The 20,177-nt window shown below is 42.1% G+C and overlaps 1 protein-coding gene across 1 annotated transcript in view; it reads right to left on the bottom strand.

The window, feature by feature from the left end:
* Positions 1 to 20,177, bottom strand: part of LOC142184432 (complement C4-like) — a 45,689-nt gene that overhangs the window by 15,893 nt on the left and 9,619 nt on the right. Inside the window, exons 6-37 of the mRNA XM_075259295.1 lie at positions 18,918 to 19,000; positions 18,617 to 18,704; positions 18,379 to 18,484; positions 17,363 to 17,486; positions 16,576 to 16,691; positions 15,819 to 15,974; positions 15,288 to 15,473; positions 14,248 to 14,430; positions 14,012 to 14,164; positions 13,789 to 13,912; positions 12,809 to 12,877; positions 12,339 to 12,545; positions 11,296 to 11,407; positions 11,132 to 11,202; positions 10,870 to 11,009; positions 10,345 to 10,557; positions 10,187 to 10,238; positions 9,588 to 9,677; positions 8,921 to 9,124; positions 8,488 to 8,563; positions 7,974 to 8,133; positions 6,508 to 6,609; positions 6,253 to 6,421; positions 5,500 to 5,666; positions 4,974 to 5,126; positions 3,894 to 3,953; positions 3,670 to 3,760; positions 3,156 to 3,315; positions 2,142 to 2,232; positions 1,556 to 1,630; positions 1,063 to 1,165; positions 141 to 230 (exon numbers count right to left, since the gene is read on the bottom strand). Of these exons, the coding sequence (XP_075115396.1) occupies positions 141 to 230; positions 1,063 to 1,165; positions 1,556 to 1,630; positions 2,142 to 2,232; positions 3,156 to 3,315; positions 3,670 to 3,760; positions 3,894 to 3,953; positions 4,974 to 5,126; positions 5,500 to 5,666; positions 6,253 to 6,421; positions 6,508 to 6,609; positions 7,974 to 8,133; positions 8,488 to 8,563; positions 8,921 to 9,124; positions 9,588 to 9,677; positions 10,187 to 10,238; positions 10,345 to 10,557; positions 10,870 to 11,009; positions 11,132 to 11,202; positions 11,296 to 11,407; positions 12,339 to 12,545; positions 12,809 to 12,877; positions 13,789 to 13,912; positions 14,012 to 14,164; positions 14,248 to 14,430; positions 15,288 to 15,473; positions 15,819 to 15,974; positions 16,576 to 16,691; positions 17,363 to 17,486; positions 18,379 to 18,484; positions 18,617 to 18,704; positions 18,918 to 19,000 (3,974 nt within the window). The remainder of the gene's footprint in view (positions 1 to 140; positions 231 to 1,062; positions 1,166 to 1,555; positions 1,631 to 2,141; positions 2,233 to 3,155; positions 3,316 to 3,669; positions 3,761 to 3,893; positions 3,954 to 4,973; positions 5,127 to 5,499; positions 5,667 to 6,252; positions 6,422 to 6,507; positions 6,610 to 7,973; positions 8,134 to 8,487; positions 8,564 to 8,920; positions 9,125 to 9,587; positions 9,678 to 10,186; positions 10,239 to 10,344; positions 10,558 to 10,869; positions 11,010 to 11,131; positions 11,203 to 11,295; positions 11,408 to 12,338; positions 12,546 to 12,808; positions 12,878 to 13,788; positions 13,913 to 14,011; positions 14,165 to 14,247; positions 14,431 to 15,287; positions 15,474 to 15,818; positions 15,975 to 16,575; positions 16,692 to 17,362; positions 17,487 to 18,378; positions 18,485 to 18,616; positions 18,705 to 18,917; positions 19,001 to 20,177) is intronic.

The raw sequence follows: 20,177 nt of genomic DNA, 5'->3' as shown, positions 1-20,177 counted from the left end.
GGATTAACCCATTGGAATTAACCCTTCTATTTCTAAAAACATTCCTACTTTGCAGCATTTTCTCATGCATGCCTAAAACTTTTGCACAGCACCGTAGCATATCAGTAAGTTCCTGCACCTATGCTGCAGTACACACTTACCCTCGGCACACTGACACAAGTCCTCTGAGCACAGCTTAGTTATCAGGCTGGATTTTTCGGGGCCTCCATAGAACACTCTGCATTGATTTTCTGCAGGAAGACAATGGTTGGACACAATAATAAACCTTTAGAAGAGTCTGGTTGGCACATGGAGGGGGGTCATATACCACTGGTTAAAGGCAATGTCCACTCTGACCTCCAATTCACTTTCATACAGATCCGATCTATATCAAGTATTGAGTCACTTTGTATTCTTATTACATTGATTATTTTATATTGAGTTACACTTAGATTTACCTCTGAGCTGTATTCACAATTCTGCAGGATCTCTCAACATTTAAAGTTCAATATCCCCCTTTATCTGCCCCCCAATTTAATTTCCCTCTTCATCTTCCTCCCAGTTTAATGTCTCCCCCATCTGCCTCCACAATTTAATGCCCCTTTTCATATGCCATCCCAGTTTAATACCCCCTTCCATCTTTAGCCCAATTTAATCTCCCACTTCATCTTCCCCCAAGTTTAATGTCCCCCTCCATCTGACAACTAAAGTTTATTGTCCCCTCCATCTGCCCCCTCCAATTTAATGTCCCACTTCATCTCCCCCCAGTTTAATGTCCTCCTCCATCTGACACTAAAGTTTATTGTCCCCTCCATCTTCTCCCTCCAATTTAATGTCCCTCTTCATCTTCCCCCTCCAATTTAATGTCCTTCTTCATCTGCCCCCTCCAATTTAATGTCCCTCTTCATCTTCCCCCTCCAATTTAATGTCCCTCTTCATCTGCCCCCTCCAATTTAATGTCCCCCTTCATCTGCCCCCTCCAATTTAATGTCCCTCTTCATCTGCCCCCTCCAATTTAATGTCTCACTTCATCTGCACCCCCAGTTTAATGCCCCCCTCTTCATCTGCCCTCCTATCTCTTACCTGGCTCATAAAAATCATACAAGATGGCAGATGCCGGCAGCAGGGGGGAAATCCTCACTTTCTGGACGGCTTCAAAGGTCACACAGTCTATGATATCGGAGACCTTGAATAAGAAGAGACATTAAAGGTGTAGAAAGATGTCTGGAGATCCTGGGAAAGAGATGGAGAATGGACAAGGGATATGGAGAACTAGGGGAGGTATGTTGTAGCGGGTGGGAGTTGTCATAATACTATGAAAGGAAGACCCCTGGTAATGCTAAGGGGGAGGAGCTTGACACAGATTCTCTCTGGTTTTATTTGCATTTCTGTATCATGCTCCGCCCCTCAGGCCCTTCACCAGATATGAGACATCTTAGCAGTTTTATCTGGAGTGTTCCTTTAAAAATTTGACTAAGATTCGTGCCCAAGTTCCCATCATCTACTCTTTTGGAACCATGGACATAATTTATTGCTGGATTATAATTTTGTTTTTCCCCCGGTTTATTGTTCTGACCTTATCGAAGTAGATGATGAGTCTTTCTCCGTGGATCTCATAGTGACTGATGTAACTCTCCAGAGCGTCCTTCAGCTGTAAGGAACAGAAAAGGGATGACAATAACCGTACACTGGATAGTCGTGTGAACGCATAGCCCCAACAGTCCAAAGTTTTTTGAAAATGTCCTAAATTTTAGTTACGTTCCTGGCAAAATTTATATTTTGGGACCCAAAAAGGGGAAGGATTTGTGCAAACACCATCTGAAAGTCAACGGGTTGGGGACTACCTGGTACTTTAATGCAAATTTTTGCAAATTTTGGTATATCGGTCAGGGAGAGTCAGCAGGCCCTAATTTATATAAAAAATTTAGCCAGTCCCATCAAAATCATCCATTGGAAAAATCCATTAGTGATCGATCGGTGGAGGCCCAACTCCCCAGATGGCTGCGCCCACGTCTTTGTTAACCTATACATCATCCAGACAATCGGCATGCCTGGTACCGCTCCTCATCCCAGGCCCTACACCTTACTCATCACTGGGAACCCATAGGCCAGCCCCCGACCAACGAAACATTGATGGCCTACGATAGCCAATCATGGTTCACCTTGTTCAGATCTTGAGTGCTGGGCTCAAACCCACTGAGCATCGTAATATCCACAATCACCATACCGGATGGCGCAGCCTGGGATTTTCTCCTGGAAATACATATTTAATAGAAAAATAAATTTTAAAAAACTCAATGAAATAAAATTTCCAGAAACTTTCCAAAAAAGCCTGGTGACAACCAATATGACCACCACTACAGCCAACATGGAGGTTGTCAGACAAGTTTAAATATCATATAGAGACATAGTATGGGAACACAGAGTATCATGGGTGCTATAATACATTTCAGTATGGCATGTATAAGCATGAATGTGCTAATAAGGCGTTAGGGCAGCCCCCTGCTGTCTTTTTGTAATACCTCCAGGGAACCCCGTGACCCACACATCACATCCCAATGCTGAACAATGCATGGGACCCCCTGGAGGCTGAAGGGGAAGTGGAGGAGGCCGTGGGCATGTGTCGGGAGCGGTAAGTGAATAGTGGACTTTACCTCCTAAAGTAATCCAGCAGGTAGTGGCCTAAAGTCAATGTATGGAGGGTACTTGCTGTATAGGTGGCGACTAAAGTGGGAAACTCACTGCATAGGGGCCAAGTAAAGGACACTATACTGTGGGGGGGCCAGTAAAGGGCCAGTAAACAAGGCAAAATACTATATGGGGGCCAATGAGGAGGCAATATACTGTGTGGTCTTCAGTAAGGGGGGTCGTTATTCTGTGTGGGAGACCAGGAAAGGGGTTTTTAGTCCATGTGGAATCCAGGAAAGGGGGCATTTTACTATGTGGGGGCCTATAAAGGGGGCTTTTTGCCACATTGGAGCCAGTAAAGGGGGCTTTATACTGTTTGGGCACCATTATAGGGGGCATAATACCATGTGGGATCCAATAAAGAGAGCATTATACTATGTGGGGTCAGTAAAGAGGGGATTATACTATGTAGGTTCCAGGAAGAGGGGCATTATACTATGTGGAGCCCAAGTTAAATGTTTGCTATGAGGCCCGGTCTTTCCTCTTACCCTAGACATACTTCATACAGGACTTGCACATCTTTTTCTTTGGGCTGGGAGACCTCCCTCCGCGCTCTGGTCCTGAGGTCGTGCCAATCAATGTTGGTCCTGGGTTCATCCGACATGGCCTCTTCATCATCGTCATAATCCTCATAGTCATCTCCTTCAACTTAGAGAAGCGCAGAAGAACAAGAAAGCTTGAATACCAAAATTACGTTAACCTGCTCTGCCTACTGTGCTCAGGACAGATGGTCGGTGATGGGGCGAGTGTCAGACCCCTCCGACCTCAATCTAATCGCTTGCCCTAAGGACATGTCATTAATTTTTAGTCTCGGATCTTTAGATGTAAATCGAATGGCTATAACGGATTGGATGATGTCTAACCATTGAGAGTTGGACCTTCATTATGGTACCTCGGAGTGAGGACAAGCTGTATTGTGCAAAAGTATTGGCACCCTTAGGACATTTGGGCCGTCTTCCATAGGTAAAAAAACCCCACCAGGTTCTGATATGAAGAACTCACCATCTCTAACATCTCCATGCACCTTTACCCTAAGCTCCAGCTTTGAGCAGGTCGTGTTCTCCACTTGTATGATGTTATACATCTTCAGAACCTACAAGCAAAGTCACATCAATCAACAACCACTTTTTTTGGTTTAGCCCGTACTACAGCAAGCTTGGCCCTTCCATCTATTACATGGTCGCCAATACAATGCGCGCCACATTACACTATTCCCCCATACTTACTTTTAAGACGCCGGTTCCTTTTCCAGACACTTTGACCCTAAATTTAGTCCCCATCGATCTCTAGAAGACATAGAATAATCGTACTTGTAAGGTTTTTCCAGAAACAATGCTACTCTTAATGGCTCTGTGTCATCAATCCATCACGGGAAATCTCGGAGCATTTATATAACAGAAGAAAGACAACAAGTCATATTGTACAATGTATAAGACATGGAAGACTAGGGAGAAAGGTGTAGGATGAACAAAGATGGTCTGCCCAAGAACCTTCCTCTGTACACACCATATAAACGAAGAAAGAGCAGATATGGTTTAATAGGGATAACTTTTTTATTCTAGCACAGGCCATGGTCTGTATGAGGTCTTGACTAGGACCTGTTACTTTCTTGACGGAGACCTATCACTTTCTTGACCAGAACTTATTGCTCTCTTGAATGGGAACTATAACTTTCATGACCAGGACCCAGTACGCTCTTTACTGGGACTTAACACTTTTGACTCAATTACTCTCTTGATTGGGAATATGGGAAATATCACTCTCTTGACTAGGAACTAGGAACTTTCTTGAGAAGGACCTACCAATCTCTTGACTAGGAACAGTTATCTTCATGAGATCAAACACTTTCTTGACTGGGATCTATGACTCGCTTGACCTACTGCTCTCTCGACTGAGTCATATCACTCTCTTGACCAGAACCTACCGCTCTCTTGACTGGGTCGTATCACTCTTTTGACCAGAACCTACTGCTCTCTTGACTAGGACCTATGACTTTCATGACTGGAACATAGCACTCTTTTTAAAAGGATCTAAATCTGTTTTGACTTAGGGCAACCACTTTCTTAACTAGGAACTATCACTGTCTTGAATAGGACTTATCACCTTCTTGATTGGAACTTATCACTGTCTTGGACAGGACCTACCAATCTCTTGATTGGAAACAATCATCTTTTTGAATGGGATTGAGCACTTTCTTTAGTGGGACCTACCACTCTTTTACATGAATCCTATCACTCTCTTAACCAAGAAGTATCACTGTCATCTCCAGTTCATCCATCCTTAAACCAAACATCCTCACGTCTCACCAGTTCTTCTTGGACACTCTCATCGCTCCTCAGTTTGATCTGCTGCTTTAGAGATTTTTCCAGAGAGTTGATTTCCACATCTAATTCCATCTTGTCAGTTGTGTAAGTCTTAATCCAATATTCCGAGAGAGCTTCCAGGGCCATCACTGTGTCCTAGAGGTAGACAATATAAGAAGAAGACTCTATAATGGTTAATGGGTTTGTTTCTGCTTTAGATAATCCTCAGCTGTAATCTGTAGGGCGGCCCTATTGCAGATGTTCCCCAACATCACCACTATGAGTGAAAATTAGACAAAACATTGAAGGTGTAAATGACTCCATAATATGGTATCCAATGGTGAATACTTCATGATGCCATATAGGCGCACTATATGAATGCACATGGAGGGCATGTGGTTCCATAGTATGGAAAAATGGGAAATATCTGCCGAGAATCGGAATGGTTTTCGCAAAGGGGGCCAATATGTAATAAGATATTAGATAACTAGTGACTGATGGAAAGGTTCCATCTGGTCCAAAGACTAACCTGTGTAGACTTAAATCCTCCACCATAATTCTCCTGCTCTGACAGCCAAACGTACATCTTCTTGGCACTGCGTAAATCTTTCTGGAGCAGGGCAGTGAGTAATGCATACGATGTGGCCTCCACTGCAAGGGCAGTCCCGGAAGGACCAAAGTGCAGACTCGTCTTTTCTATGAATGAAAGAATTTTTTTTTAAAAAATCAGAATCGGCAGCATTTGACTTTTCCTCCAAAACGTAAAAAGTGACCTTCAAGGTGCCATATAATCCTTTGCACATTTTTGACACTATCCCATGGACCCCCCCTAAATTAGATTCATACAATTGTCCGCATTAGGACCAAGCTAGATCTAGTTTGAAGCACCATTTCCCTTATACCGCCCAAAAACTGAAGATCCCATAACACCCCTCTAAACACAGCAAACAAGGGGAGTAATGAACCAATTTTTTTATATACCCTGGTTCCTCATCAGTCTCTACAGCAGGTTTGACCGGTGAGACTATGGCTAGGATCTTATGAAATTCATACAAATTTTTCATAACTTTTTTCCATGAAAATTAATAATAGCATCAAATTGTGCTGTCATATTCTACATAGACTATATGTGTGTGAATTGTGACAAAATAGTTGCATCTCCCTCTAGCACAGCAGGAAATCCCAGCACACTTGCAAATACCAACAGATGGATCCCATCCAACCAATCATTTTCTTCTTATATTTCTAGGTGCCTTCCCCTGACAATTAGCATGCTACTTACCAAGGTCTTCCTGGGACGTAAACATGAGTTTTCTGTACGCTGTGTCCTTCAACGTTTTGTCGCTAGAAGCGAGATTGAGGGCATAAGCAGCCACAGCCAATGGGTAAGCCTCTTTGACACTCTCTAATGAAGAGCGGAGGTAGTCTATGGCGGCACTAATGCTGCGTTTCTGCAAATGATGGAAGAAGTGATGTTGTAGATCATATGATATCTATGTAAATGTTCCAACCAGTGAAGCAACGAAAGCTCACGTACCACTTTATCATCATCTTCAGGCATAGCATCCTTGGCATGATGGAGAGCCACCAACACGTAGGCTGTAAGAGAGACATCCGCAGTCTTTCCTGCAACACCGCCCTAGATGGATGATATGTGTTTAGATACAGAGAACAAAGTGTAGAGTCTAGAGGGTTCTCCTACAGTGTGTTCATTTTTGTTCTTATGGTATCAATGAGACTCAAAGTAGTTGACGATTCCCTTCATACAGTAATGAGAGAACGTTTTCATAGCCTAGTGACTAGTTAGAGGAGTCAGAACTTCTAGTCCCAAATTATGACGTTACGAAAGACCATAGGTGGAAATAGTCCAGTTGGGGACACTAAAAGGACAATAGCCAACCCATTAAGACAAGACTAGAAACATCAACCAAACCCTTAACGCCTATCTGTAGATGTCACTGTTTCTGATCTTTTGCACTTCATCAGTTTTGTATCCTTTTTTTTCGATAATCTTGTTTATGAACCTCCCTACAACACCTGGATCTCCAGAAGGAGGACAAATACCTTCCAAGATCTGCTTCAAAGACATCTCCTCGAGTCAACCACAAACGGATGAGTAGTCTGCAGATGGTTGTCTCTAGTTTGTTGGACATCCTAAGGCCCCATGTAGATGACCGAGTGTTCATCCGATATGGGGCCAGGTTTGCAGTGGAATACATTTGGATGACACTAGAAGTTACATCGAGTGTCATCTGAGTCCATTCCACGATGTACTTCCGTCTGTGGGGGCTTCCACTGCGTTCTGTTCCGATGACACAGAGCAGGACCTGATCTATTTGACTTACAGTATGGCTACAGATGAGTGGTAGTACTCTTTCTAACAAAGCATTGTCTAGATCTCCACAACAAGGATCAGGACTAGAGATGAGTGAACACTGTTCAGATCAGCCGATCCGAACAGCACGCACCCATAGAAATGAATGGAAGCACCTGTGACCCCAGCCAGCTGCCGGCAAAGTCAGTGTCACAGGTGCTTCCATTCATTTCTATGGGTGCGTGCTGTTCGGATCGGCTGATCCGAACAGTGTTCGCTCATCTCTAAACAGGACCTTTCGAGAGCTGAGTTTCTCCTACTTATGTGTGACTGATTTCATGTCTATGTAGTGAATGTGGACCTTAAACCCAACAACATTAGACAAGGAAACTTAGTGAAAAAGCCTCTATCTACTCATTCCTTCAAATCCATTGCATGGACCTAGCATGGAACCCATTGTAGAAGAATGAAATATTTGGGGAATTACTAGATAGTTGGTCATCTTCATTGATTTTGCCCAGTTATACTACTACACCGATCGTCTAAACTCAGGACACCCATGCCCAGGCACTGGAATAGCACCAAGGGTTAAAATGCCATGTTATGGAAGACCAAGACCAAAAGGTGAAGAATATGGAAATGTAAGTTAGACATTCGATAGGTTGAACAAAGGTTCAGCTCCATCATACCATCATATCTTTGTGGATTACTGGAGTGGTCTCCATGAAAGCTCCAGTGTCAGATTGCTTCGTGGTGAGGTACGTGGCAGATTGCCGGATTTCTGGTACCACCACTTCTCCCATATATTTCCGGCAGAGGGACATGACTTTAACCACAAATGCAGTCAACCTAAAAGATATTACGAGTTTTTATGTAGACAACCACGGCACATCTGATGTGTGTGTAGGCAGCAAGATTGTGTATTCAAGGTTCCATGTTCTATTCAATATGTCTTCCCCTTCACGGCCCGGAGCCTTATTACTGTACAGGTGGTTCTACAAAGTACCGATACATGGAGTTGATACATGACTTTTCCAATATGGCTTCATGTTTTTTTTAATAGATAATGAATCAGTGGAGTGTTGTCTATCTGAGGGTGGATTTATCTAATTTTAAATATCCTAAACTGTGTAGATGGGTGTGTGCAAGGTATGTATTGTAATACAGAAGAAATATAGAGGACTAGAGACGTCCCGATCTTACCAGGTACTACTGGGCCTGTGCAGCCATGCGCCATAGGATCCATCTTCCTTCCTGTACTGCAATATCCTTGAGTATCCTGGGGACAACAAGTCAATGTACAAAGGAGCCAACATGAATATTGTTTGTAATATATTCTAACAGTACAAATGATACAGAAAAATACTCAATTTTTGTAAGACCTTGCCACCAAATATGGAATTTTTGAAGCTGGGTTTCCAAGAATGGCAGAATCTCTTTCTACGCCCTGATTCTTCACAAGGAGGTGAGGAGCAACAATAAGTTAGAAATATGAAAATCCACCCAAACGTCTTGTGGCCGTGCCAACCTCCAGTTGATATGGATGATCCAGATTTGGTCCTACAGGGCCAGTATCACAGTATGGTCCTCATATGTATAATACGTAATACGTATAGGTAACGTAGAAAATCAATACCATTTCTCATGTTCTGCAGCCCCTCGTCTTTGCGGTCAGGTGGTAGCATCATCCACTTATCAGTGTGATCTAGGTAGCGCAGCGCATAGACCCCAGGAGCCGTGGAGATCATTGTTTGCTCGGCACAGCCATATGGGACACGGATGAGTCTACTGACCCCATCACTGCTCAGGCTGTTGTTTATGGTGTTTATGGGAGAGTCCACTGTAATAGGAAACAAGCAAAGGGTTAACGGCGCAAACCAAAGCTGGAGAACAGGGCCGGCAACACCCTTCCCTGCTCCCATGCCAAAACACATAAACGGCATGTGCCATGTGAAATCTGTAGCACTTGCTCCTTGGCTTTTGTGGGCCCCTCTAGGAGCTGTGGGCCCTGACACCTGCCCAGATTGACAGGGTGCTGACTCTGGACCTGCTGGAGAAAATTATATGTAATATTGCTTAAGGTCATAAACCTGTCCACGGGGACACGGGATATGTCCATCAGGCCAAGATCTGAATGAACTTGAGAGGTGACAACCAATTTTGTAATGTGGTCGGAGATGTTGTCGCTGCTCTCAACACCTAATAGATCATACAATGAGCATTGCACCGAAGTCTGAGCCACACAACCTCCATGAGATAAAAGGAACCTACATGGTTTTCCAGTTCACTGCCGGTCTACTCACCACTTATCTTGACACTGGAGCGGAAATCTCCATCAGGGATGATATTTGATGGAAGTTCCTCATCGACTATGATCTCATTTCTTGCTCTCACTGCAGGAGGTATGAGAATATAAAGGTAAAGGTTATCAGGAGTCTTCAAGGAGACTTGAGTAGAATAGTCTTATTTTTTCCGTTATGAAGACACAACTCCTTGAAGGCTGAAGACGGAGCAAGTTAATATTTGGCCAATATTGGTGATCTGCTTTCCCTGGGAGTCTTCCATTGTGATGATATCATAGAAGGGATTCTTTAGGACTTTGATATCGATGGCCTACTCTTAGGATAGGCCACCAGGTCATGACTGTTGGGCAGAGGCCTGGATCCCAATGCAAAGTCTATAATGGAGTTTATATTTATCATGTGACATTTAGAATAGTTTAGACCTTTGGGACTCCCTTAAGGTCCAGGTCCGGTAGCAAATGCTACCTCGGCCACCCCTATAACTATTCCCTTAACATTGGGTATCCAACTCTCGGAACCAAGCATGAAGGACAGGTATACAGAGATAGATGATGGTATGTGGAAACAATATCTACCAACGCTTGATGCCCATGCCTTACCTTTGGCATCTACCATATAGGTTTTCTCTTCAAGGACTGAGACTCCTTCCCTCTAAGGAAAAGAAAATCTGGTGAATCTCAGGTCTATCGTGCTGAAAAGCCTCATGGTAAAAATAACTAAGGAGTACTGGCAGGTAAGATGTCTTGTGTCACCTCACCAGAATTCGCAGAGGTTTTTTCACAACGTCAGATATTCCATGTTGTCCTAGGGCCTTCACTATTACCATAGGGTTTGACTTTCCAATGGGCACCACCACAAATGGGACAGCTATAGCGGAGTTATTTGGCACTGTTACAATTCGCTCTACTGGGTCTCCTTCGGGTGTGGTGGCGATACATAACTCTTCTGACTTGTCCAGTGAAACTTTAACCTGCATCAAGAATGGAGCGAATAGGTCAGTAAAATGGCACGAGAGGCTCCAAGAGGAACGTGAAGTCCTAGATCACCAGGACTATGTTATAACTGTCTAGATCACCAGGGACTATGAAATGGGCCAACAGATAACCAGGGACTTTGTAATACACAACTAGACCATCAGGAACTACCAGATTACCAGAGACTATAAAATAACCCACCAGGCCACCAGGAACGGCCCCAATTGGGTCACAAATGTAGGTGTGAACCAAAATATGTGGTATCCTCATGACAGTAGAGATGACCACTGGCACGTCCTTGGTCTCACCTTTATTTCCTTTTCATAGTAATTATACAACACCGGCCTCAGCTCCATCTGCTCAAACCTCTTCACGGAATAAGGGAGTCGAAGGTTAACGTGGAATTTCTTGAAGACTGTGACTTTGACAGGCTCAGCCACACAGAATCCTGCGGACATGAGAAGACCATGAGATCATTGGAGCTCCTCACTGTGTCAGGCTCTACATTTTATGTATATGGCGGTAGAAAGAGTGCGTTTAGGAGCTATGGAGCGCTGGAGATCGCCTTACCTTTTCCTTCCGACATACCGACACCTTGTATCTCCCATGTGGTGAGAGAATCGTGGACCGATATCATCTCACTATGGGAAGAGAAATAAGTAGACATCACACTATTATCTGAGTCAGACCCAAGATGGACAGAAAAGTAAAGTATGAGACGCCAGTGACCATACTTGTGTTTCTTGTTGACGGTGATGGTTCTCCAATACCAGCTTTCTGGAAAAGATGAACGGACCTGCGCCTCTGTCTCATCTGTGAATTCCTCCTCCTCTTCCTCAATTTGTGCTGTAGGGAGGTTGGTGAGACGGTGATCAGTACTGAACAATATATATATATATATATATATATATATATATATACACACTGACCCATACATTCCTTGTATCTAGATGTAGGTCATGGTGCAATACGGAATTTCGGGGCAGTCGAGTCAGAAGGCCAAGCTGTCAACCCCGACAACTGATTCTGACGCCGACTCCTTGATAAATGCCGGACATATATGGCCAGAGACGCAGTAAAGCTCCTCAAATACATATGTAACAAACCATATATCTAATCAATTCTACAATATTAATCATTCCATAATATCATTAAAAATAGTTCATCAATTTGTCTTGACGCCGGAGTTGGTAACTTTTTCCAGCTCCGATTACACCCAAAACTGGCCTGACTCTGACTCAATGCCCCCAACTACAAGCCCTGATTGCTTTAGTTAAAACGTGATCTCTAGCGCCCCCTATAAGTGGCTTTTTTTGTGAAGCAATGCCTGTGCTTAGTTCATAGACACTCATCTGTAATAAGTTAGGTCTTATATGGAGGTAATCCCCCATTGCCAGCGCAGAGTTGGCATTGGCTTGGCTTTCGAAGACACTATGTTTCTTGTTGCCCTACAAAATAGTCACCAGTAGAGTGATAGTCATCTTTGTGGACACTATTAAAGGTAATGGCTGAGATTTCTAATATCCCTTCCTACTCCAGTAGTGCCATTATGGTGGTCCTTGCCAGTTGTGCAGAAATGGAGTACCATACATGCAACTCAATGGGATCTTATTCCGGCCAAGTCTCGAGAAAGATCCCATTGAGCCAAGCTGAAATGTTGCATGGGTAAAGTGACCGCCTTGTTTTTATTCTTGGAGCCCTGCTCCATTTTTTGTAGCCATCATTAGGAGCCTGGACGTCACTTTGGAATAAACTAACATTCCCTAATGTTTCTTACTTCTTCCGATGATATCCTTCTTTTTATTCAGCTTGATCTTTTTGCGCAGCTCCTCGGCATATTTGCAGCAGTCAAGGAATGCTTTTCGGCATTCATTAGCTTCTATGCGGTTGGCTCGAGCTTCACATTTTTTTTCCATGCGAGGAGGCAGTGCCTTCATCCCGGTGATACAGCATTGCTTGAGATTTTGGGTTTGGAATTGGTTTACTGGGGAGATAGAATAAGATAACATAGGTGACGAAGTCTACAAAGACTTCAAGGAAAACAGCAGGGCTCTCTGATTCATATGAATATTGAGGTTTTGAACTGATTGGAGCCAAAAAGCTAACAATGAGAGTCCTAGAAGAGGTATCACCAAAGAGTGGCATGGGGAGTGGTAGCCCCTCACGGTGGTACCTACAGTATACCCTTGGTTGGGCAGTATTATCATAGGAGACCCGTCCAAAACTCATCCATTTTATAAAATTAACCTTTCTGGTTTGCCAATGCGTTGAAGTCCGCAGATCTTTTCTTCCTCTGAGAAACTTTACAGCCAAAATCTACAAGGAAATTAAACAAAAAGTTAAAAGTCAACTACAAACTCCATTGGTTTGGTTATTGCCATTTCTATAATACACCTTTTGCAACCTTTTATCCTGTTTTGATTTATTTACTGGTTAAAATTAAAAAAACTTCCCCAAATTATAAATTTCTTCAATTCCAATTTTTTTAAATTTATGGTTCTATTAAATATTTCTGACATTTGTAAAATTGTTTATAAAATGATACAATACAAAGCGTGTAGAATTCTTGTTATTTCTTACAGATTTTGCACAAGAAAACAAATTTTAATTTTAATATTTTTTTATAATACCGCTTGTTTGCTGTGGTAAAATAACACCCAAATACGTGACAATGAGACAGGAAATATAACTATGGGTTTTGGGTTCTGAATTTTGTTACGGACAAGTTGATCAAAGGTTTTATACTGATTGCCAGTTTGGAGTCGGTAAGGAATTTTTTCCCCTGAAATTGGGCAATTGGCATGAGCCTCATCTGGATCAACACTGTAGGGTTATAGGTTGGACTTGATGGACTGGTGTCTTCTTCCAACCTCATCTACAGATAACTTGCTTCTTCCACCATATGATTGATGGAACCCACAAAGGATATGACTGTGGGAATGAGGTTCCTAGGCCTCATCTTATAAGCTATGGAGGTGCAAGTCTCCAAGGGCCATACCAAGAACCCTGCAATGATATGATAGTGAGCTTTGTAGTACCGAGACTTTGTACTACATCATGGTCAAGTGGAGTGGACACACATCTGTAAGAGACAATTCTTGGTATCATACGTATAGAGTGCCGGCACCATGTAAAACTTAACTATGCCATGACTAAATCACCATTCTCTTCATTGTAATCAAACATTTTCCACTTCCATTGTATATAATAAATGGCTTTTCCATCACCTCTCATATCACTGTATCCCACCGAGGAGACAAAAGCTACTCCTGCATCCATGAAGACAGACTTGTAATCCTTTCCACTTCCAGGGGAACAGCCCAGGTCGTAGTCATTCATGGCCTTAAACACCTGGAAGACATGGAGGAGAACAAATACCATATAAAACCAACGACAGACATGTCATCCAATACATGGAGACCAGGCACTATATATTAGGTATCGGCCTACCTTGCCTTGGGTCAGCTTGTTCTTGGAGTTGAGGAGGTACACGGCTGTGTCTACCGCATTTAGAGATACGGATGTCTTATCATCTGTTTCTATGGTGAGTCGGAAGGATTGCCCCGGCTCTAGACGGTCATTCACATTTGTACTGAGTTCAAGCTAAAACAAATAGATAATCCTTTAATAAATTCACCTATAAAATCTTCTGGGAAAACATGTAGAACCTGAGATGTTGGAGTTACCTTGCCTTCACAGACATCATGAACATCCACCCAAACAGAATTGGCCACAATCTCAGAGGCCATGTAATAGTAGGCGATAATACGGAAAGAGGGGACCATCTTGGGTGTGACAAATACGTTGGCCACCATGAATTCTTGTCCGGCAACGGACTTCAATTCGAGAATTTGACCTTTATTGAGAATCTAAGAAAAAAGATAAAGCAGTAAGTATAGGATCAGATATTCGAGTAAACTGAATAATTGAACCGAACCCCGAGAGCAAGGGACAAACCGTATGGTATGGTATCTATATTGTCTACGTTGGGTCAGAGTGGGTAAACACACCCTAAATGTAACAATAAGAGTGGACTAATCGATACAAAGGGTGCAGGTGATGTAAAGGACTTCCTTTTTTCATTACTTTATTTGTCAGTTTTACTGTATGAACTGGGACATATTGAGCAGAGTCATCTCATTAATATATAATTTTATATGACTTTCCACATGAATAAAATTCTAGACAAATGCTTTTTTTTTTACTCCGGCCACTAGATTAGTTACTCAACACAGCTACTTTTCTTTTTCATTCCTCTATTTGTTAGCTCTGCTATAGAGACTGGGACAGGATGTGCAGAGTCATCTCATTTTCATTAGAGGATGGGTAAGCTATTGACATCTGTATTTGCGTTGCTGGAGGCCTAGAGAAGGCTCATGTTACAGATAAAAGTCTATATTCACCTCCCCTAGTTATCTGAAAATATGTTTCAGTATCGGAGACCATTCACAGATCCCTAGATGAACTCTACTCCAAAAACACATAATGGAAGATTTTCATTACATTTTACACTTTCGACCAACCCTTGGTCCTTCTTTTAAATGTTGTCGAGTTTGGAAAATTCATATAATGGGTTCTCATGGCACATGGCTCCCTCCATTACCAAACCTGCTTATTGACAGAGTCATTCAGATTACCTTATACGCTTTTTGTTCTGGCAATCAAGCACTCCATATTGGCCAAAAACTTGGGCCAATTGCTTTCATCTGATTCCCAATCGACTCACCATATAATAAACGTTTTTCACTGCCGTAGGATTGGCGGCCATAACCTTCAATGATATTTTTAGACTCTCTCCAGGGCTCATTATCTGGTTTGGGACATCCAGGTAAAGGTAGCTATTTGCTTTGGAGGTATAGGGAGATAGGTGTAGCAGCTCCTCCTGGCGGCCACCGTCATCTCCTGCCGTGACCTGTATTCAGTAAACATATAATCAGTGGCTAAAGGTTGAACTTCAGAGATAGTGACCAACATAGCACAGTGCAGCAGAGGTTCTCAATATTTGTGGTCCTCAAACATATCTCAGCATAGTACCCCCAAGGCTAGGACCTTCTGAAATCCCAATGTCAGCACATAAGATGTCATATACCCTCAAGGGCACAAGTATGGCATATTGAGAGCCAATGTTCTAGATTGCTCACGGGTCTAACGTTGCTCCATACCTGTTTTTAGGCAAACATCTGAACAAATGAAAGCAAAGGGCGCCCAAACGTGTCGATGGAGATGGAGAAGTTTATATGTACATTTGTGCCATTACCTTAAGTTCAAAGGATTTCTGGTTGACGTCCGTGTTGACTTGAAAGGATGTTACCCCATAGTTGTCAGATTTGAGTGAACTTTGTAGAACTTTAGATTTGAAGAGCTTGACCATGACTTGAGGAGCTGGAGATCCGTCTGTATGGGTGACCTCGGCCTGTCATAGAACACAGAGAATTGATTGAATGAAAGCCTTCGAGGATCTCCAACTATCTTGTTGATGGGTCATACACATTAGTGGTCAGGTAATCAAATGTCTTGACCACCTAAGGTGCGTGAGGGTGCCGTTGGAGCAGATAACTCGAGGACTCTGGAGTTCTTTAGATAATCTCTTATTCATTTTTTAATAGTCTAAATTGGTTTTCGGAATTGTAATTAATTTTTGTTACAAATTTTGGAACAATTGTCTAACACAATTTGCTTGAACACTGGGCAGAGATAGAGGCCATAAAACTATTGGATAGCTCGACTGCTGGGTTTGTCACAGGACGGCACTCAGCAGCTTGCTATGTCTTGGAATACACTGAAGCTTTAGTAGACAGTCCAATATTCTCAATAGAAACAGAATCAGAAAATGTTTTTTAGCCCATATTTTCTTAGGTCCTACTAGATCAGATCTAAGTTATATTTCTAGATTTTGTCACAGTTTTACATTTTCTGGTTTACGACTTGACCATAGGTCTCATCTTTCAGGAGACCAGTAGAGGACAATGTCACCGTATGGCCAATCACTAGACGGAAAGACTGTAACCTCTTACCACAACCGTTATGGGCGTCCCAGGGTTAAAGTATCGCTTTGTTTTGGATAAATTCAGAACGTAGGGGGACCTCACAAACTTCACATAGGTGATCTCCTTCTCTTCTAACGTTCCAGCTATGAGAAGAAGGGACAAAATCAAACCTACTTGTCAAACTAAACATGGCCACAAGTCTTAAGGACCTCCTCAGCTCCTCCGTTGGTCCTCATTGATATTTCTCAATGAACTGACAGATGGGAGTTACCATTCCCCTTGTCAAAAGGGTGTGTCCGGATAAAACATGACACTGACAGCATTGATTGGACGGTGCTAGAATCTGAGGAACATCCCACCATAGAATCTGAGGAACATCTCACCAAATGAAACATTTGGGGACAGATTTATTACTGTGGTATCGACTAGACTAGGTGTAGGGTGCGCCACAATGTGGCATGTTGCTTTATATTGGCCATATCTTGATACATATTGAACCATTTTTGCTTCAGTTCAAATTACTGCTACAAAAGTTTAAAGGAACTGTACAGGATTAGAACAATATGGCTGCCCATCTACAGGTGGTGTCTGATACTGCAACTCTGCTTAATAGACAATGAATGGGACTGGGCTGCAATACCACACACGACCAGTGGACAGGTGTGGCGCGCTTTTGGGGGAAAAAAAAAGCAACAATGGTTTTGCAATCCTGAAAGCAATCCCTTTAAGTCTTATAGTCTGATGGGGAACATCAAGAAGACAAATATACTCTGTAGTGCGTATTACGGTCTTGTATGTACGCAGTGGGACTTACACGCTGTCTCCATCACACTGACTGCAATGTACAAGGTGGAGCCCACTAGGTTTCCTTCTGGTTGGTTAATCTTCTTTACAATGTCCTCCTTCCTCACCACGGCAATGCCCTCTCCCCTCGTCAGCTGGAAGTCAGGAAGTAGTCAGGGAATTATTCATGAAACTTACAGGACTATATTTTTGTAAGACGTCCACTTTGTATAATCCATTTTTCAGGTGCTCGTAGGGAGCCTCACTAATGTTATTCCAATGATAACCTGGGAGGGAACCCTGGGAGCAAGTGTGCAATTCCACTGCAGCACCACCACAGGAGATATGAAGTATTACAAATTTCTTCCTGTCGGGTCCTCCAGCGAGGGAGACACTCTTTACCGCTCTCAAGGACCTTTCTTTATTAACTCATGATTTCCCATCATTTATCTAAACCAAGACAACCCCTTCAAGAGCTGAACTACCAATTAAAGGGGTTTTAAAGGCCTATTCTAGGGATGCACCATTAATATTGTGAAAACGCAAAACTCCTGACCACAGGTTTGAAAAGCCCAATGACATCCATCAACAGATTGGTGCTGTCAATCTGAGCATTTTGGTGTTTTGTTTATGCAAATCCATTCAGCCATTCCACAGATATAAGCCCTGTTAGTGTGGATGCACACTGTGGGCGGTAACACTGTAGGGTCTCTGGGGGCGGAGCCTATGAGTACTGTGTGTCAGGCAGAGTCACCTGGCTAGTAAACCCTGTTTTGTGTCAACACTAACAGGGCTTATATCTTTGGAACGGCTGAACGGATTTGGATAAACAAAACACCTACATGCTCAGGGCGACAGCGCCGATTAGATGGTGGAGGTCATTCAGCTTTTCAGACCCGGTGACAGATCCCCTTTAAGTAGTGGAGTTTTTTAAAATCCCATTGGCCATACCATAGTCTATTACTTTATTACATATTAGCTCATTAAGGCACTGTATATGTCTGAGCCGCTGATACTTTGTTGTATATGGAAATACATTTTAAGCACCTTCACATTCTGCTCCAAGCCATGCAGCATAGTCTTCTGCCCGTCCTGCCCTATTATCCCGAGGCGTAAGTAAGTGATGCCATTCACGTCCTCACCATACACATATCTGAATACGTCAGAGACAAGAGAGGAAGGTTATGGAAGTAACTCCACGGATCCCGGATAGTATGGCCATGTTCACATGTCTGTAAAGCACCAGCATATACATAAACCTCCGGTCATTGATGTGACGTGTTACCTGGCTTCAACTTTGATTTTAAATTCCTTGTCAGAAATCAGAAAATAAGAAAGTTCCGGAATTATCTTCACCTCAAAATTGGGCAGAACTAAAAAAAAACAGACAAATAAATAAAAATGACAAGTGACACATGGACAATTCAGCAATGGATGAGAAATACAGGCGGGGGGTGACAGAACTGACCCCAATGGGCTACAGATGAGGATACAATGGGCAACGTCAGCTAGTGACCTCACCATTAGGGTTAGCCTGAGCCGGGTATGACAGGAATGCTCGATGATAGAAACTTCTGGAAACTCACCGTATTTCTTCACTTCAAAATCAGCTGTGGAGTTTGATTCAGGAGCGGAGGTGAAATACGCAGTGATCCGCCATATCCCGGGGCTACGGGAGGAAAGAATGTACAGAAACATTCACATTATATATGGACTGTGCCTAAATACATATAGATTGTGCAGGAGATAGATAGATAGATAGATAGATAGATAGATAGATAGGAGATAGATAGATAGATAGATAGATAGATAGATAGATAGATAGGAGATAGATAGATAGATAGATAGATAGATAGGAGATAGATAGATAGATAGATAGATAGATAGATAGATAGATAGGAGATAGATAGATAGATAGAGAGAGAGAGAGAGAGAGAGAGAGAGATAGATAGATAGATAGATAGATAGATAGATAGATAGATAGATAGATAGGAGATAGATAGATAGATAGATAGATAGATAGATAGATAGATAGGAGATAGATAGATAGATAGATAGATAGATAGATAGGAGATAGATAGATAGATAGATAGATAGATAGATAGATAGGAGATAGATAGATAGATAGATAGATAGATAGGAGATAGATAGATAGATAGATAGATAGATAGATAGGAGATAGATAGATAGATAGATAGATAGATAGATAGATAGATAGGAGATAGATAGATAGATAGATAGATAGATAGGAGATAGATAGATAGATAGATAGATAGGAGATAGATAGATAGATAGATAGATAGATAGATAGGAGATAGATAGATAGATAGATAGATAGATAGATAGATAGGAGATAGATAGATAGATAGATAGATAGATAGATAGGAGATAGATAGATAGATAGATAGATAGGAGATAGATAGATAGATAGATAGATAGATAGATAGGAGATAGATAGATAGATAGATAGATAGATAGATAGGAGATAGATAGATAGATAGATAGATAGATAGGAGATAGATAGATAGATAGATAGATAGATAGATAGGAGATAGATAGATAGATAGATAGATAGATAGATAGGAGATAGATAGATAGATAGATAGATAGATAGATAGATAGGAGATAGATAGATAGATAGATAGATAGATAGGAGATAGATAGATAGATAGATAGATAGATAGATAGATAGGAGATAGATAGGACATAGAGAGATAGATAGATAGATAGATAGATAGATATTAGATAGATAGATAGATAGGAGATAGATAGATAGATAGATAGATAGATAGGAGATAGATAGATAGATAGATAGATAGATATTAGATAGATAGATAGATAGGAGA

Source organism: Leptodactylus fuscus, chromosome 11, assembly GCF_031893055.1.
Source record: "Leptodactylus fuscus isolate aLepFus1 chromosome 11, aLepFus1.hap2, whole genome shotgun sequence".
In the NCBI taxonomy this organism is placed as follows: domain Eukaryota; kingdom Metazoa; phylum Chordata; class Amphibia; order Anura; family Leptodactylidae; genus Leptodactylus; species Leptodactylus fuscus.
Note: the sequence above shows the minus strand (reverse complement) of the source record. Positions and strands in the feature narration are given on the sequence as shown.